We start from the raw sequence: 25,085 nt of genomic DNA on the forward strand, positions 1-25,085 counted from the left end.
TTAAGTGTGGCTGCTGTAATGTATGTGATTTCACGATTGGGGCTCGTAATTTTTGTCACAATGGTGTCACTGTTGAAATGAAAAGCTTTACCAACTGTAACAGGAGTAATGTCATTTACGCAATACTTTGCCCTTGCCCTAAAATGTATGTGGGCCAAACCACTCAAAAAGCAAAGACCTGCATATGCCAACACAGGAGTCGCATCAGATGCGGGACGCCAAATGCTCCCCTTGTTGAACATTTCTCAGAACTGAACCATACCGCTGATGACATCAAATGGACAATCCTAAAAGTGGTCAAGCTGCCACAAAGAGGAGGCAACCTGGGCCAACTCCTGAATCGAGAGGAATTGAAGACCATAATTCAATTTAATACCATCCACACAGGACTGAACAGAAGTGAGGACTGGGCAACACTTCTGTAGCAGGATACCTCTGAAAGACACTGGTTAATCTGAACTAAAGCTCCCCTGAACAGTACAACGAACAAATGGACTCAGAGTCATTATAACATCTGAAATGTCTCTAATGTAATCTCACACGTTTTTCCTTGTCACCTGCGATGCCCTGAGCACCCCCTCACAAGTTATGTGACTACGGTTGCCGCTTACACCAACAGGGAACCACACCTTTCCAATCCAATTAATTAGGTTCAAAAACCAACAAGCATTAGCAATGCAATAGGTCTCGCATTAGGAAAGTTTGAGCTATTGGAATTGTAAATGACAAATTTTTTAGTTAGGTTTTGTTTTTGAAAATAGCAAAATTACTAGTTTTGTCATTTACAATGCCAATAGTTATAATTTTCGGAAATGTGACACATATAGCACTTGTAATGCAATATGTGTTGTATTTACGTGACTTACATGTATTGATATTACAAATAACATTGGCTTTTAATTTTTTTTACATAATTAATACTTAAATAAAAGGTATTGTAATTTATAATGGCAATAGCTTAAACTTTTGTAAATAACTTGTGAAGATTATGTTTTGTGTGTTTTATTGTTACAAAAGTCCTAACACAAAAGTGAAATATTAACATCTTTTTGTTACATTTGTAATAAAGCTTGAAACATTGAGAGAACATATTTGAATTAGTCGTTGAATGGTTGCACAGATTGATGTTGTGGTGGCGAATGAGTGATGCGGGGTGAGGATGTGTTTGGGTGAGAGGATGTGTGAGGGTGAGGGGGTGTGAGGGTGAGGGGGTGTGAGGGTGAGGGTGGGTGAGAGGTGTTGAGAGGGGGTGAGAGTGAGTGAGGGTGTGTGTGTGTGTGAGGGTGAGGGTGTGTGTGAGGGTGAGGGGGTGTGTGGGGGTGAGGGGGTGTGTGAGGGTGAGGGTGTGTGTGAGGGTGAGGGGGTGTGTGAGGGTGAGTGAGGGAGGGTAGGGGGTGAGTGAGGATGTGTGGGCGGGGAGGTGTGAGGGTGTGTGAGGATGAGTGAGGCTTTGATTGTGTGAGGGCGAGTGTGTGATGGTGTGAGGGTGAGTGAGGGTTTGATGGTGTGAGGGTGAGTGTGTGATGGAGTGAGGGTGCGAGGATGTGAGAGGGTGGGGGGATGTGAGGGTGAGAGGGTTGTGAGGGTGAGGGGGTGAGGGGGTTGTGAGGGTGAGTGAGGATGAGGGGGTGAGGGTGTGAGGGTGGGTGAGGGAGTGTGAGGCTGAGTGAGGGTGTGAAGGTGAGGAGGTGTGAGGGTGTGCGAGGGTGAGTGAGGGTAAGGGTGGGTGAGGGTGGGAGAGAGGGTGTGTGAGGGGAGGTGAGGGTGTGATGGTGTGTGAGGGTGTGGGGGTGAGGGTGTGGGGGTGAGAGTGTGGGGGTGAGGGTGTGTGAGGGCGAGGGTGTGTGAGGGCGTGTGAGGGGGTGTGAGGGTGAGGAGGTGTGAGGGTGAGTGAGGGTGTAAGGGTGAGTGAGGGTGAGGAGGGTGTGAGTTTTCTGCAGAAACGGTTGTACTTGGCCCAGTTTGTAGAGAGGCATAGTGAGATGGCCCCAGTGGCAAATGACCTTAACCACCACATTTGGGGTCGAGTAGCTACGGCCTGTCCTGTGCCCCTCCCCGACTGGGATCTGACAGTGCAAATAAACATCCTAAAAAATGTTTCAAAGTACCGACCATGCTTATTTTAATAACTTTATGTATAGCGCTTTCTAATATGAAAGTAATCGCTGTCCCGTAACCAAAATAAAAACAACTCAAGAAAGATGAAGTGGTCGGCTATTACAAAGATGTGGAAAAAGTCAAGGAACTTTAGGGGATAATGATGGTTTTCAATATGAACTGTAAAGATAGAAGAAGAAAAAATGTCTCAAGCTGTAAAACTAGGTAAATAGTAAAGTGGAAAGGGCCGATTACTTTTTTACAGAAAGTTAATAAATGGCCATTTTTATCGTATAATACTTGCTGCTTCCTTGCGATGCAGCTCTACGTAATGTACCAATTACATTGTTCTTAAATCATTTACCTGGTAAGTAAGATGCTCAGAATCGGCCCTGAATTGATTTGGATGCAAGACATGTCCATCACACAAGACACCAGCCGCAAATGCTCAGTTGAGTGTTAGCTCATGGGCAACTTAAACCACTGATGGAAGTAAGCCAACAACACGCAACGCCTTTGCTCCTTTTCATCTTTTGGGGAGGTTTCTGCAATACCTTTTTAGGCCTGGCTAGAAAAAGCTGTAGCTGTCGAGAGAATAGGAAGCACATGTCTGAACTGCTGAGTTTCTATTATGTTCCAATGTGATGCCAGTCGCTAAACTAGACAAGAGGGAGCCAGGGCTGCGCGCGCTGGGCAGGACGAGAGGAGACATAGAAGAGGGACGACACAAGCTGCGACTACAGAGACCTGAGGACGCTGGCCTATAGCCATTGACAAACATACTAGGCCGCGCCCGTGCACGCGCCCTGGGCGTACTGATGTCCGCGCCGTAATGAGCATCCGTGAGAGCAGCAGCACCAGGAGCCATGGAAGCCCGCTACAATCAGAAGAGCCCCGGTAAGGATCGGCTAAGTAGAGGGCTGCGGCGGCGTGTGTATGCGTGCGTGTCAGGGGGGGGGGGAGCGTGTGTATGTGTGCGCGTCAGAAGAGCCCCGGTAAGGATCGGCAAAGTAGAGGGCTGCGGCCGCGTGTGTATGCGTGCGTGGAGGGGGGGGCGTGTGTATGTGTGCGCGTCAGAAGAGCCCCCGGTAAGGATCGGCAAAGTAGAGGGTTGCGGCGGCGTGTGTATGCGTGCATGTCTGTGTGTGTGCAGGTGGAGGGGGGGATGGGGGGGGCGCCAGCGTGTGTATGTGTGCGCACCCCTGTGTGTGTGTGTGTGTGTGCGCGTGCAGAGGGGTGGGGGCTGGCTGTGTCTGTGCCGTTAATGCATGCGAGGGAAGCGAGTTAGTCTGCGCAAGCGCGGCTCAGAAGCGCGCTCCCGCGGTCAAAACTGACTGCAAAAGCGCGCGTCTGAGTCGTGTCTTCATTTCTAAATACGGGTAACATTAGGTCTGAAGCAGACACTATCAATGCTCACGCATTGAGAGTAGGTCTGCTCGACCTAAAAAGCATCTGCACCCAAATGCCAGTAATGTTAATATCACTAACACTTGCGCCAAATGTTTTTTTAAAATCACTATTGTGTCACTTCTGTATCTGCACGGCAAGATTATCTGCGGACCGATCTAAGATGGCGGCTATACTAGACTGAAGTCACACTGGGCCCCACCGAGGCTCATGTCATGTGACCTCTTGGTTTCCTTATCAAGATGTCTGCCATTCCCATTGATGCTCGCAATCAGACAGGCACAGCTGCCTGCCCGCATCCAGACATCTCTCAAACCTCCGGTAAGTTCCCAATTCACTGGTTTGCCGGATGGGCGTTCCCCTATGTTCTATTTTAATCACCGTTCAACCCTTTCCTCAGCAGATCCGTGATTGAACCGACCGCGTTGCAACGATGGTCATCCAGCCCACATTGATCCCGTTCTAAGCCACAACGGACAACCTGAATGCGCCTCCCATCTATTGAGCCCACGGTAATTTCCCGCGCCTTATTAGCCTCCACCACATAAGCGTCCCCGCACTGTAATTTACCCTTGCTTCCTCCCTCACAGCATCCACAAATCCCGCGCGCCTAGACTCAACCGAGTCTGCAACTCACAATGGACACACCAACAGATGCATAGCTCCTGGTTGTCCTGACACCTGAGCCTATAAATCGCTGAAAGGCTTTCACCTCGCTAAGCCCACGGTATGTTTCGCTTCTACAAATCACCCTCTTAATAGCTTCCCTGCACAAGTATTACAACCCCATTTTTCATCCACAGCATCCGCGCCCTAAGGTCTGTGCCCACAAGTTCCTACTAGAATTCATCAATTAGCGCATATCCTCTCTTCAGTTACGCCTTATCACCCTCAGCGGAGGTAAGCCACCGACAGTATGCACTTGGCAATTCCCACTCCCAAACGCGCAACCCTACTCCATCCCGTGCTCCTTAAGCCTGTAATTCGAAGGAAAATTTTACACCATGGCTGCACGGTTTACCTCTCATTGAATCTTGTCCCACTCCCGGTATACGTGCACACTGGTCTCCTCGCCACATTCACAGAGGAGCCATCTAGTCACTTCATTACCACCAGTGCACCGAACACCAATGCTATTTAAATGTTTTTATTTCATTTTATTTAATGTCCACGCCAGCAGGCAACACTTCACCACTGCGGTTCCGAAAGGTGCTATTTAAATGTTTTTATTTTATTTAATGACCACGCCAGCAAGCAACACTTCACCAATGCGGTTCCGAAAGGTTGTCATACAATCCTAAAGACGGCTAAGCTGATGTCCCTCATTACTTTTTCTGAAATTGACCTAAATGCTGTTATCTTTTTCTTCTCCCCTGTTTCCTTCCCAACAGGCGTATATAATTTTTAAATCAGGCAAAATAATTCTTAAAGTCCTGAAGATGAGCCATATATAACTTGACCACAGGATCGAAACGTCGACTCCTTTGAGTAGACATACGTTTAACCAAGGTACATTACTGTATGTATGTGTTACTCCAGGAAACACTGATAATTTTGATTTGAAACAGTGCCCTAATTGCTCACTTCCCTTGCCTGAAACACTTTTCCCTCTACTACCTTCTTTCCTATTCTTTTTCTGTACGGTACAGGACTGTTCCTTACTGTAATGAAACGCCTTGTTGCTAATTGTATCTTAACCTTTAATAATTCATTTGATTAATAAATTCCCTGTCCGGCTGGACAAGGGAGAGAAATATATAGTAGCCTATTGTGGTCTATATAATATTATTGCAAAATTTCCTTTATGCTTAGGACCTTTGTTTTCCTTAAATTTACTAGATCTGCGCCCTCTCACCCTCTTCCTCAAGAAGGAGAAATTCAAAATGCTCACGCTCGTTCAAGTCCAGTCTGCCCTGAACCCAGGAGACTGCATGGTAGCATTGGACCTGCAGGATGCTTACTTCCACATTCCCATCCTGTCTGCCAACAGATGTTACCATCGGTTCACTGTAGGCCATGCGCACTTCCAGTTTACGGTGCTTCCCTATGGCCTTACCAGCCCCCCTCTGATGATCACCAAGGTGATGGTGGTGGTTGCAGCTCATCCCAGTCTTCTCCTAGCTCGACGACTGGCTGTTGAAGGCAGGCTCGCCCCAGCCTGTTGTCTCCCACCTCCAGGCTACAGCTGACCTCCTGCACTTGCTGGAGTTCACTATCAACATGCTGAAGTCACACCTGGCTCCCTCTCAGACGCTCCCTTTCATCAGAGATGTTCTAGACACAGAGCAGTTTGGGCTTATCCTCCCAAATGACAAGTAGAGGATATTCAGGCAATGATACCAATGTTTCAATCCCTATGCTGGATTTTGGTGAGACGGACTTTGAGGCTGCTGGACCTCATGGCCTACTGTATCCTGCTTGTGACGCATGCCTGCTGGCACATGCCAGCTCTACAGTGGAACCTGAAGTCCCAGTGGGAGCAGCAGCAGGGGAATATAACCAAAATGGTCCAGATCTCGAAGGGAACTGCAAAAGACCTTCAGTGGTGAGTAACAAACAATGATTGGGTCTCCCTTCCCGAACCAGATCTAACTGTAGTGAAAGTCCTAGGATGGGGCAGCCATCTGGAAGAGGTGGAGATCATATGCCTCTGGTCCCCAGTGGAATCTGAGCTCCACATCAACCTTCTGGAGCGTCAAGCAATCCGGCTGGCATTGAAAGCCTTTTTACCCTCCATCATGGGAAGGCTAGTACAGGTGTTCACGGACAACACCACCTCCATGTGGTACTGCAACAATAAAAGCGGTGGGGCGTGGACCCTTTATCAAGAGGCCCTGGTGATTCAACACCTGCGGGGTTCTCTGAACGCAGATAAATTTAGCCAAAGATGCCTAGTGGATCACGAATGGTGTCTCCATTCAGAGGTGGTGCAAGGTCTGTTTCAGCAGTGGGGAGAGCCTTAGTTAGATCAGTTTGCCACCGCAGATAACGTGCAATGTCTGCAGTTCGGCGCACTCGAGTTTCCAAGGCGTCTCTTGCTCGGAGATGCTTTTTTGTCTCGAGTGAAGCTCAGGCCTCCTGTACTCTTTTTCCGCACATACCACTGCAGAGTTCTCTAGAAGATGGAAACAACACCGCCCATGTCATCCTTGTAGCTTCGGACTGGGCTAGGAGAGTGCAGTATCCTTAGCTGTGGTGCATGGCCATCAGTCCTCCGATCAGGCTGCCCCATTGGGAGGATCTTGTGTCGTATCAGCAGGGGAGTGTTCTCCACCTGAACCTGCCATCGCTCCACCTGAATGCGTGAAGATTGAGTGGCAACATTTGACAGCTTTGGACCTTACACCTGAAGTCTGTAACTTTATCTTGGAAGCCAGGTGTCCCTCTGCCAAGACTGTATACACCTGCAGTTGGAACATTTTGTGGCATGGTGTGCAGAGAAACAGATTGATCCCCTTTCTGCTCCCCTCGTGCAGGTCCTACTTTTTATTCTCTCTCTCGCCCATCAAGGCTCTACTCTGGGCACTCTTAAGGGCTATCTCTCTGCTATTTCAGCCTTCCCGTTGCTGCCTGATCAGCCAACCCTCTTCAAATTCCCTGTTGTTAACAGATTCTTGAAAGGGTTACAACACATGTTTCCTCCTTCACCCTTCATCATTCCTCAGTCTGACCGTAACCTTGTGCTCACTTTTCTCATGTGCGCGCTAAATAATTGTCCCCTCACAGTCACACTTCTTACCATCAAAATGACCTTCCTTGTGGCAATAACATCAGCCCGGAGGGTCAGTGAATTTCAGGCTTTACCATCAAAGCCTCCATATCTGAGCATCTATCCAAACAAACTGGTTCTGCGCACTAGGGCCTTTATTCTACTGAAGTAGTTACTCTATTTCATTTAAACCAACCCATCACCTTGCCTACTTTTTTACCCTCTCCACATCCCTCCAAAGAAGAGGAGCCACTTCACCGTCTGGACCCAAAAAGAGCGTTGTTTTTCTATCTTGATCGCACAAAAGATGTCCAGGTGGATGACCAACTCTTTGTTGGGATATGTCAGAGCGAAGAAGGAAATGGACATGCAGAAATGGACCATATCTCGTTGAGTCATGTTCGGCATTAAGCTCTGCAACAAATTGGCTAAAACTCAACCCCCTGAGGGTTTGCAAGCTCATTGCACTAGAGCAAAAGCTACAACCACTAAGTTAACATGTGGAGTTCCAGTCCTGTACATCTGCCAGGCAGCAACGTGGACCTCGTTGTACATGTCCATCAAACACTACTGCCTGGACAATCGGGTCCGTCCGGATGGGCACCTTGCCCGTTCAGTCATCAAAACTTTTAAATCTAAAATCTATTTCACAGACCCACCTCTGGGGTGGTATTGCTTGGGCATCTATTCCAAGTGAGGAATCTGCTGCTAGACGTCTCGATCAGATGAACAAGTTACTTAACTTCGGTAACGCCTTATCTGGTAGACTCTATATCTAGCCACACTTTCTTTGTAGCCCCACCCATCCTCCCCAGTCTGTGAGCTGATTCTAGGGTCAGGATTATTCCCCTTTCAAATCCCTTGTTTTCCACACCATTGGTCAGTGTTCTTCGTGGCTTTGCGTTCCTGGAGTTAAAAGTCGCAAAAAGGAACTGATTTTAGCGTGCTGGGGTGGGCACCTATATGGGTATTGCACAAGTGACTTTTCGTGCGGACACCGTGCGCTGCTAATGAGCGCATAGGAGTACTGTGTAAGAACATTTTCAAGGTCCAGTTTGACGCATGGGAAAAATGCAAAGGTGAGGAATCTGCAGCTAAGGCATTACTGACAGTAAGTAACTTGTTCTTTAATTCAAGAACACAAACTATAGAAAGTCCAAACAGCTTTGTCAATTATGGACCAATCCATTTCGAGGTAGACAATTTCCTGTATTGCTGTGTTAACCGAAAACTAATAGCCCCTGCCAGGTATACTACTCTTTGAGACATAGGGAAGAGATAGAAGAAGCATAGTTTGTGTATACAAAGTAGAGAGACTTGGGGTGATGTGTGGACACAGCGAGCTACACATAGTACACAACAGTGCAATTTGTTGTACAGTTCCTTCTAATTAAATAAGATAGTGTATCTGAACAACCTGAACATTAGAATATGGATATTCGCTTCACACATAGGAAATGTTTGATTAATTCTTAGCTATCTGAACACCTAACCGTACTAGGGTACCAGATGGTATCCGCAACCTCAAGCATGACTACTCCTTATTCCCCAGGGAAATCGTCAAAACAGTTATACCTTTTTGTTGTTTACTTTTGCATGCCCAAGGTAAACACAAGAAAGATACGAATTGGCGCATGTATGCATTACCGTGTATTGTAATTATACTCCTGTAACACATCGCAGATACGCACAGTATTCTTAGTCGATTTGTATACGTCTGTATAATGTCTCATATAATCCTGGACTGTTATGCAATTTAAGAAAAAAACAAAGATATTTTTTTTAAAACGATACGAATTGGCTTTTCAACCATTTATTGAAATATCCTATTCTTGTATAAAAAGAGTGTGCTACAATTATTAGGCAGGAGAAGCAAAGCATTGTAAGCAGCAATACAAGAATAGTGAAAAAAATCAACAGTTCAACCATGATAACATTATCATGTGATGATATGATTATAAGATTATACTCCTACCTAACACTGCCTATACTAACTGGAGCATAGTGAGAGTGCCCGCAGCCAGATCACTTGGGATAGCCTAGCCCCCATTCTCTAGTGTGATGCATCAGGTAGCCAACTAAGCCTATGTAGAACATCATTTTGTCCTTTGCAGAATAGAGGCCAGGGCCAGCAGGACTGCATCTCAGCCACAGTGCGTCGCTTTCCAGGACAATCTTAGCAGATGTGCTGCTCTGCAAAATGTGCTACAGAAGCTGTTTTACATATTATAGTCACTGTTCGAATTTCACTGTGTCAAAGGGGCAGAGCTGATACGATTGTGTGTATGGAGTTTCTGATAGATACATCTGCCAGTGGATTCCTCACCTTGGGAATATCCCCCTGCGTCAGCAAACGTTCGGAAAACTCTTTTGTAGCACGCCGGCGTGAACGACGTCACAGGAGCACGGCATCGTGCGCGACTCCAGCTGACATCACCAACTCTTTATTAGACCTACGTCGGCGTGATGACATCAGTTCCCTTTTTTCCGCGTCGTCGCGCTAACGGTTTCTTGGGATCTCTTGAGTTGCGGATAGTAACTTTGTTGCTATTTGTGTGTTTCCCTATCCTTTTCGAGCTGTTGTTCTTCGCTGAAGATGTCGTCGAAGAAGACAGGCTTTAAGCAGTGCGGATCGTGTGCCATATGATGTCTATAACCGATCCTCATAGTGTTTGCTTGTGGTGTCTGGGCTCGGACCATGATGTCGGAGGCTGTCGATCCTGTTCCAAAATGAACCCGAAGGCTCTGCGTGAACGAGAGGCTAAACTTCTTCTGGTCAAGGTAAAGGGAAAGGATGCCAAGAGGTCTTCGAGGTCAAGATCCAGATGCTCAAGGTCGAAGTCGAGGTCCCGATCGGAGTCGGCGTCAAAGTCGGCTTCGGGTCATGCTTCGCGTTCCTCAAAGAAAAAACATAAGAGGAAGAAGCATAGCTCGAGACATCTTTCCCGGAAAGGAGTTGGATTCGTAGAAGAGGTCTTCATCTAGTAAGCATCATAAAGACTTCGATACAAGAAAGACGGTCAACCACGCACTGGTCACAAGCCGACTGGATTACGGAAACACCCTGTACACCGGAACTACAGCCAAACTACAGAAAAAACTCCAGCGCATCCCCCGCCAAGCTCACATTTCCGACCACCTGAAAGACCTCCACTGGCTCCCCATCAACAAGAGAATAATGTTCCGTCTCCTCACCCACGCACACAAAGCCCTCTACGATCTAGGACCCGAATGCCTCAACACGCGCCTGTCCTTTTACACCCCCACCTGCCAACTACGATCGTCCAATCAAGCCCTCGCCGCAATTCCGCGCTTCCATAGATCCACCATGGGGGGAAGATCCTTCTCCTACTTAGCGGCCAGAACCTGGAACTCTCTCCCCACCCACCTCCGCCTTACACAGAACCACCTCTCCTTCAGAAAGCAACTAAAAACTTGGATATTTGATAAGTAAAGCACCCTCCCCTCCCTCAAGCGCCTTGAGACCCTCTGGGTGAGTAGTGCGCTATACAAATTATTGAACTTGAACTTACTGAGCCAATATTGGAAGTTTTGAAAAAGCCTCTGACTGCTCCTGCGGTGTCTAGAACAGTGGGGAGACATTATAGGGTGGCACCTGGTGAAACTGAGTTCTTGACATCTCATCTTTCGCCAGAGAGTCTGGTTGTTCCGGCGGCTTGTTCAAAGAGGTCGCCAGGTGCCTTTCCCCAGGTTCCAGGGGATAAGGACTCAAAGAGGTTGGATCAGAATGCAAAGATGTTCTCATCAAGTACCATGGCCCTGAAATCGACAAATGCTACTTGTCTACTGGGCAGATATGTACATGCTTTAATGGACACAGTTAAGCAGTTATCATCTAAGCTTCCGGAGGAGGATAGAAAGAACTTCAATGAGGTGGTTTCTGACACTCAGGCTGCGGCTCGGCATGTGATTCAAAGTGGCATGGATATGGCGGACTATGTGGCTAGGATAATGGGTTCTTCAGTCACCACTAGAAGGGCCGTTGGTTAAAATCATCCGAATTCTCAGCTGATGTCCAGGCTGCTCTTTTGGATTTGCCTTTTGATGGCACTGGCCTTTTTGGAAAGAAGGCCGACGCTGCCTTAGAAAGGTTCAAAGATAGCAGGGCGACTGCAAGGTCTTTGGGCTTACAGATTAGAGGCTCTTCCACCAATAAATGCAGAGGTTTTGGAAGGTCCACTTTTCGTGCCTATAAGCAGAGCCAACAGCAGCAGAATCTTTTGTACAAGTCCTATAGAGGTAGACAAAGGGGTCGTGCCCGTGGTCGTCAAACCTCCTCTTCCTCAACTTCCTCCTCTAATACCCACCCCCCACCTACAACAGCAAAGCAGCCCTAGATCCACCACTCTGGATCATGCGGGTCCTGTAGGGGGTCGGCGTACCTATTTTCTACGAGATTGGGAATCGGTTACATCAGATCTTTGGGTTCTCAATCTCGTAGAGAATGGGTTTGCTCTTCCCTTTCGGGAATTTCCCCCCAATTACCCTCCTTGCCAGGGTTATTGTTCGGAGGACCACCTGCTTCTCTTGCAGTAAGAAGTCCTGGCACTTTTCAGAAAGGGTGCGATAGAGGTGGTTCCGTAGCAGGAAAGGGGTCAGGGATGCTACTCCCGGTATTTCCTGATCCCCAATAAGGATGGTAGACTTCGTCCGATCCTGGACCTCAGGGTTTTGAACCACTATCTCAAACAGGAGAGGTTCAAGATGCTCACTCTTGCGCAGGTTCTTCAGGCGCTGATGGAAGAAGACTGGATGGTGTCGATCGACTTGCAGGATGCGTATTTTCACATTCCGATCCTGAAGTCGCACAGGAAGTATCTCCGTTTTACGGTGGGATCGCAGCATTACCAGTTTGCGGTCCTTCCGTTTGGACTTACTACTACTCCTCGAGTCTTCACCAAGGTGATGGCTGTGGTGGCAGCGCATCTCAGAAGGTCGGGGATCCCAGTGTTACACTATCTGGACGACTGGCTGATCAAAGCAGACTCGCCGGAGAAGGTGCTCCATCATTTGCAAGAGACAACTCAGTTGTTGCACAGGTTGGGTTTTTCGATAAATGTACCCAAATCTCACCTGTTGCCCTCCCAGTGCAACCTGTTCATAGGTGCGGTTCTGGACACTACTGTGTGTTGTGCATTCCCTCCTCCTCAAAGGATTCGCGACATACAGGAAATGATACCTTTATTTCACCATGGAGCGGTTGTTCCAGGTCTGAAGGTCCTTCGTCTGCTCGGTCTGATGGCTTCTTGCATTCTGTTGGTCAACCATGCACGCTGGCACATGAGGGCACTCCAGTGGTGCCTCCGCAGGCAGTGGTATCAGCACAACGGAGATCTCAGGGAGTCAGTGAGGATCTCCAGAGAGACTGCGGCGGATCTGTCCTGGTGGGGCGTGGAAGGCAATCTGTCTCAAGGAAAGCCTTTCCAACTTCCTCCAGCGGTGGCCACAGTGATAACGGATGCATCCACTCTAGGGTGGGGAGCTCATCTGGGGGACCTGGAGGTCAAGGGTCTTTGGTCTCCAAAGGAAAGGTTGCTTCACATCAACCTTCAGGAATTGCGGGCCATACGTTTGGCACTCAAGCCCTTCCTCCCTTCCCTTCGCGGTTGGTCGGTTCAAGTCCTGACGGACAACACCACCGCGATGTGGTATGTCAACAAGCAAGGAGGAGTAGGGTCGTGGTGTCTCTGTAGAGAGGCTCTGCATCTCTGGTCCTGGGTTCAGGATCATCAGATTTGTTTGATGGCAAGTCATCTGGCCGGGGTTCTGAACGTACTTGCAGACAGTCTCAGTCGGCAGTTCTCGGCCGACCACGAGTGGAGGCTTCACCCAGAGGTGAGGTGGTCCGTCTCATCTTCCGGACATGGGGAACTCCTCAAATGGACCTGTTTGCCACTCACGAGAATGCTCACTGCCCGTCATTCTGCAGCCTCCAGTTTCCGATGCAAGTAGCTCTGGGAGACGCGTTTCAGTTGAGTTGGGACTCACAACTCCTTTACGCGTTTCATCCCATACCCTTGATTCCTCGGGTTCTGAGGAAAATTCGCCAAGACCGGGCCCAAGTTATATTGATCGCCCCGGATAAGCCAAGAAGGGTGTGGTACACAGATCTTCTCCACCTCTCCTCGTGCTCACCGCTCCGTCTCCCTCACAGGGCAGACCTCCTCTCCCAGATGGAGGGGCAGGTTCTACACCCCCACCTCCAGACCTTACACCTTCATGCCTGGAGATTGAACGGGGCAACCGGAGTTAATTTTCTCTTCCTCACGATGTGGTGGATGTCATCTTATCAGCCAGGCTTGATTCCACCAAGTCCATCTATTCTTATAAGTGGTCTAAATTTGTTGCTTGGTGTGGGGAGAAGTCCGTTGACCCTTTAAGGGCTCGTTTGTCCAGTATTCTCCAATTTGCACTTTTCTTGGCCCAGCAGGGTTTTGCAGTGGCAACTATTAAAGGTTATTTGTCAGCCTTATCGGCTTTCCTTTATTTGCCGGACCAGCCCTCTTTGTTTAAATCTTCAATTGTATTACGTTTCATTAAGGGCCTTACCAATAAATTTCCTCCTACACCTTTTATTGTACCTCAATGGGACTTGAATCTTGTTCTTAAATTCTTGATGGGTTCTCCTTTTTAACCTTTACACTCATGTCCCTTGAGACTGGTATCTTTTAAAACGGTCTTCCTAGTCGCAATTACCTCGGCAAGGAGGGTAAGTGAGCTTCAAGCTCTTAGCTCAAAGCCCCCGTTCTTGACCATTCATGCTGATAGAATGGTTCTTAGGACCAGGGCTGCTTTTCTGCCTAAGGTGATTACTCTGTTCCATTTAGGACAGTCCATTACCCTCCCTACCATTTATCCTCTCCCTCACCGTTCCAAGGAGGAGGAGAGGCTTCATCGCTTGGACCCTAAGAGGGCAGTGAGCTTCTACCTGGACAGGACAAGGGAGTTCAGTTTGGATGACCAGCTGTTCGTTGGATTTGCTGGCTGCAGGAAAGGAAGATCTGTGCACAAGCGCACTCTATCAAGATGGATAATATTATGCATCAATATCTGCTACTCCCTGGCGTGTAAGGACCCTCCTGAGGGTATAGGAGCTCACTCTACTAGAGCAAAGTCTGCTACTTCTGCATTATCTAGGGGTGTACCTGTTGAGGATATTTGCAGAGTTGCGACTTGGGGCTCCCTCCACACTTTCGCAAAGCATTACTGCTTGGATACAGAGGTGAGGAGGGACGGCCACTTTGCGCGCTCTGTCCTTCAAGATTTCTTGGTATAAGAGAGTGGACACCCTCCTCCGGGCGTGGGGACTGCTGTAGGACTCAATTCACAAGGTGAGGAATCCACTGGCAGATGTATCTATCAGAAGAACAAGTTACTTACCTTCGGTAACGCTTTTTCTGGTAGATACAGTATCTGCCTGTGGATTCCTCACTGACCCACCCGCCTCCCCGTTGTCCACTCTGTTATACCTGAGTTTATGTATTTTGATGTATATATTGGGTTTTTAATACCTTTGCTACGCACCGTGTGTGCAGTTTTGAATTGTATGTACTATGTACACTGTATGTATGTATATCTGCTGTCATTGGTCCGTCCGGGTGCCTCGAAGGCACGGAAAAAAGGGCGGAACTGATGTCATCACGCCGACGTAGGTCTAATAAGGAGTCTGTGTCGTCAGCCGGAGTCGCGCGCGATGTCGTGCTCCTGTGACGTCATCCACGCCGGCGTGCTACAAAATAGTTTTCCGAACGTTTGCTGACGCAGGGGGATATTCACAAGGGGAGGAATCCACAGGTAAATACTGTATCTACCAGAAAAAGCGTTACCGAAGGTAAGTAACTTGTTCGTTAGAGCTGTCTCCAACCCGCCAAACAAATACAAGGGCATCACGTTCCATGTGCCTAGGCTTGGCAGAGTGTACGAACAACATGATAATAATGCTTACTACACCACAAACTAAATGTAGAATAGCTTCTCAGTACATTATAGTATAAGTGTAAAACATGTAAAAAGTCACCATCAGAAAAAGATGTCATGCTATAAGGTGAAGCTAAAATGGAGAGTTAGAGCAGGCTTTGTGCCCCACAAAAAATGATTCTGTTACAGTAGAGTCTTGATGCAGTAGCAAAGAATGACATTCATCAAATTCATTGTACAAGTGAATTTGCACAGATGTGGTAATTTCAATGTATATTTCAAGTTGTATAACCTGTCCTTTATTTCTCCCTCTCATGTTCAGAGACCAGTCAAATGTGAGGCGCATGCACACTGCGGTCAAATTAAATGAAGTTATTGTCAATAAGTCGCACGACGCCAAACTGGTCCTGTTGAATATGCCTGGGCCTCCCAAGAACCCCGACGGTGATGAGAATTGTATCCTTTTTCAGGTCTTTATTCCAGTTTTCAGATTAGTTATTTCTTTCATTCACTTTATTTCTTTTGGATTCTGTCTGCCAGTCGCCCCAGTAAAACCCATAATGGTTTGTTTTACTTTCTAGAACAAAGTAAACTCATAAGAAAACAAATTGGAGTGCTAGACACGCAGGAAAATTTCCAGAATTCCACCACCCAAACTGAAATGGCCGGTTTTGATTAGTACCCTTCACACAGATTCTCTGCTTACTGAAATATCAAAATGTGCCTGCAAACCTTTCTCCATGCAGTGGGCACAAAGTAGTGCCAAAGTAAATCCAGATGCCTTGCTGTCAGGGTATCATTGGAGCAAACAAATAGGGCCACGTGCACTTTTTATATCAGTCGCCTACTCCATTGTTAGATTGATTTTGTCCGCCATCTGATTCGAACGTGGTCCAGTGAGCTGCCGGTCTCAACGAGTTTGTTGGTTCCTGTCATTGCCTTAAGTCTGCTGACTTCCATTCTGTCGCACAAACAATATTTGACGCTCATTCTCTACTTGCACATCTATTCCATCTGCCGTTCCTTCGTCCACCAGTGTTCAGGCCTCAGGGCCCTCTGGGCACTTTGGGCCACTGCATGCTCCAGCCTCCCTTCAGAAAATGACGACTCTCTCAAGTTTATGGAACGGACGCCTTTCAAGAGATGACCCAAGGGTCACACTATATATCCCCAGGCCGACCTGCATGCTGTGTGAAACTTATGCCTATCGCCGGACCATGACAAAAACCACTGTGACTGCTGTTCAACGTTCTGAAGCAAAAATACTCTCTTCCCAAGCCAAAGTTGATGGTTGGCACACACCAGCGTGGCCTGGTCTATATCGGAAGTGCCCGATATCTTCAGGGAAGCCTACTCATGTCTGCTGAGACAGAGCCTCGAGTACATCCACTCCGACAACTCAGAGCTTAGTGAAAAGCTCCTCCAAAAAGAGGAAGAAGATGACACTGAGGATTCACCATCCACCTCAGTAGGCTCTGGTCCACGTCTCAAGACAACAGCACGAGTGAGTGGTATAGATGTCCCGTTCCAGTCACCCCTCATAAATGGCCGCAAATCCAAGCTGAACACCGCCCCTCAGGGGATCGGGCATCAAGCCCAGTGCAAAAACTGCCTTATCTTCAGGAACACCACTGCCCCACAGCACTGGTCGACACTGAAATAAGGCCACAGAGCCGAGGACTGACCATGCCAAAGCACTCAAGCCTCAATCTGCCACTACCCATCTGCACCCATACACAGGCAGCACCGAAGACGCAGACTTCCCGGTGCCAGCCTCAACTAACGTTGAAGCTTTCCTCAATGCCAAAGACACCCTCGCACTGAAACCATCCTTGGTGTCTAAGGCACCTCCAGCATCGAAGTCACATGCCCTTGGTGTCGAGGAACATACCATCCTCAAAAGGTTTCAAGAAGAGTTTACGTCAGACAGTGCAAAATCATCCTTCACCAGCTCACTGGAAAGATTGCATTCTCTGAGAAGCTTCTACCCCAAAGGGCAAAGTTGCTCCTGAGGACACTCAACCACTGAAGGTTCATGGCCTTCACAAAAGGCCCAAGGACAAATTGCTTCCTCATATTCCTTCTCCACCATCTCCTCCTCCTCCTTTTCTTCCCTCACCACCTCAACCTCTTCCATCGTAGCCTCCACCTCCTGCTCCACCACATGACACCCAGTCTTATTCCAACACCAGCAGCTAAACCCCCCTCTTCATCATCCGAAGGTTTCACACCTATGTACCATGGTTCTTGCAGTCACCCTTGGGAGGACTACGATGTGGACCCAGATGTAGAATACATCCCTATCCAGGGCCTCACTCCCCAATGATACTACAGCATAACATAGCGTCATTCAGTAGTGTGCCTTCGCCTGTCACTAGGTAGACCTCTACACCACCTCAGAGAAAGAGGATTTCATCTTCAAGATCCACCCAAGACAGAGCACTCTTTACAATATCTCCCCATGCTAAAAGGGTTGGTCAAATCTTCTCCTGATATTTTTAAAGAGCCTCTATACCTCAGTCAGATTCCAACTAGCCCATATTGCAGCATACATGCAAACCAGAGACATTTGTCTCTCTTCAAAATCCCAGTTATCAAAGCCTTCATGGAAAGCCTTAAACACATGGAACTCCCCGCCCCTTCTTGGAACTTTAACATTGTCCTTACAAGACTGATGGATCCACCCTTTGAGCCCATGCCCTCTTCAATTTCTCTCCTGGAAGGTGGCCTTCCTTTTTCAATTATTTCACTTAGACGCATAAGTGAGTTGCAAGTCCTTACATTTTAAGATCCCTTCGTCCATAAGGATAAAGTGATTCTTACAACCAATGCTAAGTTTTGTGCCCAAGGTGCCCTTTGCCTTCCACCTCAACCAGTCTATTGAGCTCCCAGTCTTCTTCCCACACCTGACTCAGTAGCTAAAAGAGCACTCTACACTCAAGCCATAAATGTGCTCTTGTGTTTTACATTGATAATGCCAACATTTTTCGTAATGCACAGAAGATATTTGTAGCCTTCTTAAAACCCCTTAAAGGACATGCCATTTCAAAGGCAGGGATATCCAAGTGGATGATCAAGTGCATCCAAACCTGTTCTAATCAAGCAAAAAGAACCCTACCCTCCCTCCCCCTTTGCACCCACAAACAGGGTGATACTATGGCTTTCCTTGAAAATATTCGCATGGCAGACATTTGTGAAGCTACACTTGACCCACTCCGCAGTTTTACAAAACATTATTGTGTAGACGTGCTATCAACAGAACAAACCAGAGTTGGTCAAGCTGTCCTCAGAACAATGTTTCAAACCTCTGCCCCATCCAATGGCTAGCCACCATTTACAGGAAGACTGTTTTTCAGTCTTTGCACAGAATGTGTAGCTACAGCCACACATTACGTCAATGGAATATGTTACCCTGCAAGCGTATGTTAGTTGCATGTAGTGCTGTCAATTCACATGCGCCCACCCTCCTCCCAGTAGCCAGTGGTTGGCGCAGAAGTTTTGATTTTACGTCTCTAATATGTTTCCTTCTGCTTGCATGGTCATTGTTCTGTTATATGCATATTACTCCTTATTTACAACTCACTCTTTCGGAAAAAAACAATCTAACAGTGGAGTCAGTGACCATGCACATTTACTCCTAGAGGAGGAGTCACAGATACCTTGAGAATCGAAAGACCTCTTTGAAGAAAAACAACTTACAACATCCAAGCCCAGGGCTAGATTTTGCACACCATGTGAATCCAAAGCACTACATGCAACAAATAGATGCTTAACAGTGACACAAGCCCACAACTCACACAACTCCTGGTACTTTCCACAGCCAAGCTGACTTCTGGAGGGTACGTTGATCGTTGACGTCTATGGTGATACAAGGAAGGGAGTGAAATTTGAAGGTGACCGCCTTCCCCCCCCCCCCCCCCCCCCCCCCCCCATTCCAGTACATCCTATCTAACAGACCTACAAAATGCTAGTGGGAAGGTACTTTTCTCCAGTATTTAATCATTCATAGATTCTCATGCTTGAATATTCCCAGTCATCGAGGAGGGAGTCCCACTGTAGTTTTAGCAAGCCGTATAATGGAAAAGCATAACTTCATTCAGTTCAAAATAGTGCTATTGTAAACCAGTTCACATCCTTTGAAAACAACCATACTCCAGCCAATCAGGAACCAGCTTAGAATGCACATGTCCCCTCTAGAGCCACCATTCCTACTGCAGGTCATGTGAACGGGTGCTTCCCTGAGCTCTGCTGATTTTAACTTTCTCTGAAGTAGATTTTATCAACTTTTGACTTCAACCTCAACTGACAACACCTTTAGTCTAATATCAATTCAGTGTTAATTCTGACAGAAATATGACTGAAGTCTCTCAAAAGTTTGGTTTTTGGTCTTACTGTTGCTGTGGTAAGCTTAGGACCCACTCTAATGACCCTCATAAGGAGAGCCTGTACAGTTTTCATTAAAAGCGGAAGGCCAAGAACTTAAGCACCGCTGTACTTTTTCTTCAAAAAATGTCAGACAGAAAGGACAGATTACTGATTTGTCTCCAAAATATGAAGGTTAGAGAGGATCCATCCTCTGGAGATACATGTGAGGGAATATCTAGATCTCTCAAAAAACCCATAAAGAGATGGTCCCTCAGAAAGCGACTCTTATGGTGATCCCGTTAGGAAAGTCCTTAAGGGCCAGGAGAAAATGCGCTCTGGTAGATTTCCTGCCTTCGAAGAAGATTCTGCAGAAAAAGTCATCTTCTACAACAAAACTACATGTCCGAGCCTCCCATTCTTTCATTTCAGGTACCTTCTAAATCAGACTCAAAAAAGCATGACAGACTCCTCATCGACAAGACACATCATGAAATAAACCGTTGTATGGGCCACCATCAAAGAAGGTGACATCTTCAACATCAACAACTACTATAGCTTAGTTCTTCAAAGATTTTGATGACGTCATCGACTGCAATACCATCGATGCAGACCGCACCATTGCCGACAGATGTCAAATGGCACCTTGGCTGTACTTTAAAGCATAAAAATACTATTGTCAAGTACACCGTCTACAGGATCCTTGACGAAGCAGCCAGGTATTATACTGTTAGTCCAGTACTGGAACTTTTATTGATTCACATGCTTGAATCATTCCCCGTCATTGAGCAGGGAGTCCCTGGTACCATATAATAGTAATACAATGTTAAGGAAAGAGCACGAAGGCCCTATGCCCTTCAATTTTTCAACCTATCATGCTTCTTTGCTCTCTAGAACACTCCTGGAGGAGCTCCAGTCCCACAGATTTTCTACCACACATTGTGCTAGGGAGTCTCCACTGAGCTATGCTCAGTTATTTCCTACTTGAATACTTTCAAGAGAATATTTCCAATATTTTGGTACAATGGAAGTATTCACCTTCTACCCACAGTGTTTTCCTTCATAGAAATCTGACTTAATTTAACCAGCATGTCAGACAAGAAGAAGAAAAGTCTCTTCAGAGCCTGCAGTACCTGCTGTAAAAAGAGATTAGACTCTGAAGACCCGTTCCAAGACTGCATTTATTGCCTCTACCAAAATCATTCTCCCCAGGACCTTTTCAACCAAAACTTTGAAGGATAGAGAAGGAAGGTTGCTTATCTGGCTTCAAAATCTCAAAACTAGAAAAGAGGCAGTTTCGGAATCTGATAGTGAGGACTCCTCTTCGTCCTCTTGAAGATTGAAGGCGAGATCACCCCATTCCCGACCCTCCTCAAAAAAGACTGCTCATGGGTCTTGCAAAGTCCACAGTCCTTCAAAATCTCCTCACAAATCTAAGTTGTTGTCTTCAAAAAGGAGAGAAAAGAACCTTCTGCCTCTTCGGAAAAGGTCAAAAGGTCATCCTCCGAGCCGCCTAGTCCACTTCCTAAGACCAGTCACTCATTCAAAAAGCCTTTTTCAGCTCTGCCTGCCGGCAGATCATCAGCAAGCGCTGACGACTAAAACATATTTTTTTGAAAAACCTTTTTTATTAGCATTTGATTGTAAAATACAGTACACATATATCAGCAATCACAGGAATTAAACATCATGCTGGTGGCATGTCATTGTGACAGTTATAGCCACATCCCAGTGTACATCCTATCTGTCAGTTCAGTAGGCTACATCGCTGATGTGGGGAGATATATGGGTATAAAGCATGTGTCCATGAGAGATGGTCTGTGGTCTGTACTGAAGATCGGGCGTGAGCTCTCAACGTTAGACCTGTGGGTGACTTGTAGCTATCCTTGCCAACAACAATCCGAACTCTTTAGAACTAGGGTACACTGTGTCTATGATAGCATCGCAGAATTGGGGCACGCGGATTAAACGCTGACGACTAAACCATATACGGCAGCATCATCATTGACGGCGACAACTACAATCACTACGTTGTCCACCACCTTCTCCTTCTTGATGACGACATTGTTGTCGACTGCATCTATGTATGATTAGACTGTCAATGCTGAAGATTTTCCTGATCTCATTGTCGACGACACTGTACACAGATCCTCTGTCAACTATGATAACCCTGCCGATGACTGTGATACCAGCGACGACTTCACCGGCAACAGCAAATAAGATGTTAGCGACACCACAACAATAGAAAAAATGGCAAAACATCAAAGAACCAGGTTTTAACCCCAGAAAACATCTCTCCAAGGAAAGTCACAATTCTAATTAAAGCTCATCTCTTGGAGGCTGGAAACTCGGATGATGACTGGCCATATGGGGTCACAAGCAGTCCCTCTGAGTTGCATGTAAAATGCCAAGAAGAACAGGAGGCCTGCGGTGAAGGATATAAACAGCACTATTTTTCTTCCCATGACCAGTATCAGCAGCCATTCCAGGAAGACATGGTTTTTCTACCTGGCTCTCTGGTTTCTGACTTGAAGTTCTTACTTTCAGACTATAGGAAGCTATTTCCAACTACAACAGCTAATATGCCACTGGCATCCACCCCTACCAGATCACGCGCTGCTCAACCATCCACTCCAGTACAAAGAACTACAACATTGCCTATCTCAGTAAAGCATACAGCACAGACGGCCATACTCCATGATCTAGATACCGCTGAAGATGAGCGAAAGGAAGTAGAGCTTTGCAACGCTCACACAGAATGGGATGAGTACCTTATCCCTATGCCATCATCTCCATCACCCACCTGAATGGGCTCGCCAGCTGAAAATATTGGGAGTTTTCATAATTTGTTAAAAAGGGGCAGCTAGGGGGGCGTGGTTAAGATGGCGGCCAGGACGGACGTGTAGCCGCGGAGCTCCTCACCCGGGTCCCTTGTAACCCCCACTAAAGCCCTGATATCCAGCGCATCTGGCCCCCCACACACCGCTACCCACGTGGCACGCTGTGGGGTGCACCCGAAACCCCCGAAACTAACCCCGGAGGGCGACCGCTGCACGCCTTGGCCGCCGTCGCACCACAGGGCGGGAAGGTGACGAGATCCAGGCCCCGCGCTCAACGGCTCTACCTCGGCCTCGAGGTGGCTGGAAGCTGCTGCGGAGCGGTGCGGGTGTGACAGGGACTGCTGCCTGGTGACGCGACCCCCCCGGAGCACAGAAGACCTGCGCTGCTGTCACTGGCGTGCTCGAGCGGCCCCGGGACTGGCCCGCGGCGCTGCCCGGGAGTGCCTCTAATTTAGTCCCCGGCTTGGGCCTGTGCGGACCCCGGACCTGCCAGCGGAAGTGTGTGCATCCCGAGGTGCCCCGGCGGTGAAGCTGACGACGGGCCGGAGGGGGCTTCAGCACACCGTATCAGAGGCCCCTGGATCTCTGCTTGGTCACGGACGGCGGGGCGGCTGACGTCCGAGGCGGACTGTGCCTAGGTGACGCTGCACGCTGGGCCCCGGCTTGGGCCTTCACAGCGGTGAGAGACCGTGGGCGCGCAAGACCTGGTGGCCTGCCCGGCCCCCCCCTAGCGCCGCACAACGCCCTATCTGAGACCCTGCACGCCGGCTGCCGCCTGCCCGGGCCGGACCACCGACCCCCACAAGCAGCTGAGGAGGCCACGGGCGGTCCGACGCTACTCAAGGTGAGGAGTTGGGGGAACTCGGGGGGCCTGTGGTCGCGCCCCCGGCGGGAGGAAAGTTGCTGTGAGCCCGGGACCCGCCCTGCGCAGGGCCCTGAGACACTTGCTTATAGTGCACGAGGGGTTGTGAGTTGTTTTGTTTTTTTTTTTTTCATCTTTATTCTGAATTAATACATCCATAAAAGTACACACAGGTAAAAAAAATACAATACAAATTTTGATAAAAACAAACTCATTATACTGTTGAGCAAAACATCAGGATATTGTTAAAAATATACATAAATATGGTCTTTTCCAAATACAAGGGAACAGCTATATGTCAAAAACATCGGATGTGCAAAAGGCAGTAATACAAGAGTTCAGTGTTTGGATGTTTTACAAATGGGGTTCCAAAGAAATCGTTTCCAGTAAACCCAAACATCTACATATCTATACACCAATATACAATACTCAGATGTGCAAAAAGCAAATGTGCAGAAAAACAGAGTACTAATGTTCATCAGGCAAGTTCCATGGTTGCCCGTGAACGCACACTGGCTTTAAGGAAACAGCTCACAATAAATATCACTTCATCTGAAGTCATCATTTCTCATTGCCTGAGTAAAGTCCCTTAAATCATGTTTAAGACAATACGGCATTAGATATTGGGAAGTATAACATTTATAAAAACACAGAAGAAAAAATAGTGTCAAACTTTGTTTACCGCCCTCGGAACAAGGACAATCCAACTGTTCCAGATGTTTATTATAACCAAGGGGAGAGCTGAATAGATTTACAACGCTTCCATCCCGAAATCGGAACAGAAGGCTCCTGTTCCATCTTCCTAATGTAGTGAGCAGATACCTCTGTGGTGAAGCTAAAGTGCCATTATCGGGCTCAGCATAGGAAATGTATTTGGTAACTGAGGGGTTGGAGTGTCCCCTTATAAAGCATACAGTGCCCTTTTAACTATGTTCTTATGTAGGTGGACAATAGTGTTTGGGAAGCTAAATAAAAGGCCCTGGCCCACACTGGACAGGCTTTTCTCGACTGCTTTCAACCATGGTACAAGGTGAGACCTTTCACTTTGTAAGCAGTCAGATATTATGCTGCGAGTTAAGTGGGCCGCAGGATTTAGCCACATTTTTAACCAGAAGAGAGCGGGCCTTGATCTGATAAAGTCCTCAATATACAATAACTTAAGCTCATTGTGACAGATGAATGTTGGAGCACAGAAAACTCCCCCCAAGACTTTTCTGCAAAATCTGTTTTCCTCCGTCTGAATGGGCACACAATTAGAGTATCCCCACACTTCTGCGCCGTAAGTTCCCGTAGGTTGGCATTGAGTACGGTAAATCTTTAACAAGGAAGTGATAGCGTCAGCCTGTTTAGGTTGCCGTAGGGAGAGAATCGAGTTGATGGATTTGCCAATTTTGTTTCTCCCATAGGCAACGTGAGGTTGCCAGGAACCCGTATTAGAAAATAGCAATCCCAAGTATAGAAAAGTGCTTGTGCATTTTAAGGTGTTTTCGCCTGATTTAATTGAGGTTATGTTGTATTTTTTGGGCCCACAGTTCATGATGAAGGATTTTTTAAAATTGGTGTTGAGGCCCAAATCTGACATAAAAGCAACAAAACCAGAGATTAAAATACGCAGGGCATTGGGTGTGCGGCCCATTAGCACTGCGTCATCCGCGTACAGCAAAGCGGGGATGGGGTTGCCATTTATAATTGGGACATCATTAGTTATCGCACACAAGTTGCTGCTCAGCCCATTAATATACAAGATAAAAAGCAGTGGGGCGGGTACGCAGCCCTGTCTAACACCCCTGCCAATTAAAATATCATTCGAGACTTCTCCCTCAGTGTTAATGCACACTCTGGCCTTTATGTCCCTATGCAAATAAGAAAG

The 25,085-nt window shown here is 47.3% G+C and overlaps 1 protein-coding gene across 4 annotated transcripts in view; it reads left to right on the top strand.

Moving 5' to 3' along the window:
• SLC12A6 (solute carrier family 12 member 6) overlaps window positions 1–25,085 on the top strand; it is a 734,261-nt gene that overhangs the window by 690,279 nt on the left and 18,897 nt on the right. For all 4 annotated transcript variants that reach the window (XM_086923612.1, XM_086923613.1, XM_086923614.1 and 1 more), the window contains one exon: window positions 15,474–15,607. In XM_086923612.1, coding sequence (XP_086779738.1) covers window positions 15,474–15,607 — 134 coding nt within the window. The remainder of the gene's footprint in view (window positions 1–15,473; window positions 15,608–25,085) is intronic.

Source organism: Lissotriton vulgaris, chromosome 5 (genome assembly GCF_964263255.1).
Source record: "Lissotriton vulgaris chromosome 5, aLisVul1.2, whole genome shotgun sequence".
Taxonomy (NCBI): domain Eukaryota; kingdom Metazoa; phylum Chordata; class Amphibia; order Caudata; family Salamandridae; genus Lissotriton; species Lissotriton vulgaris.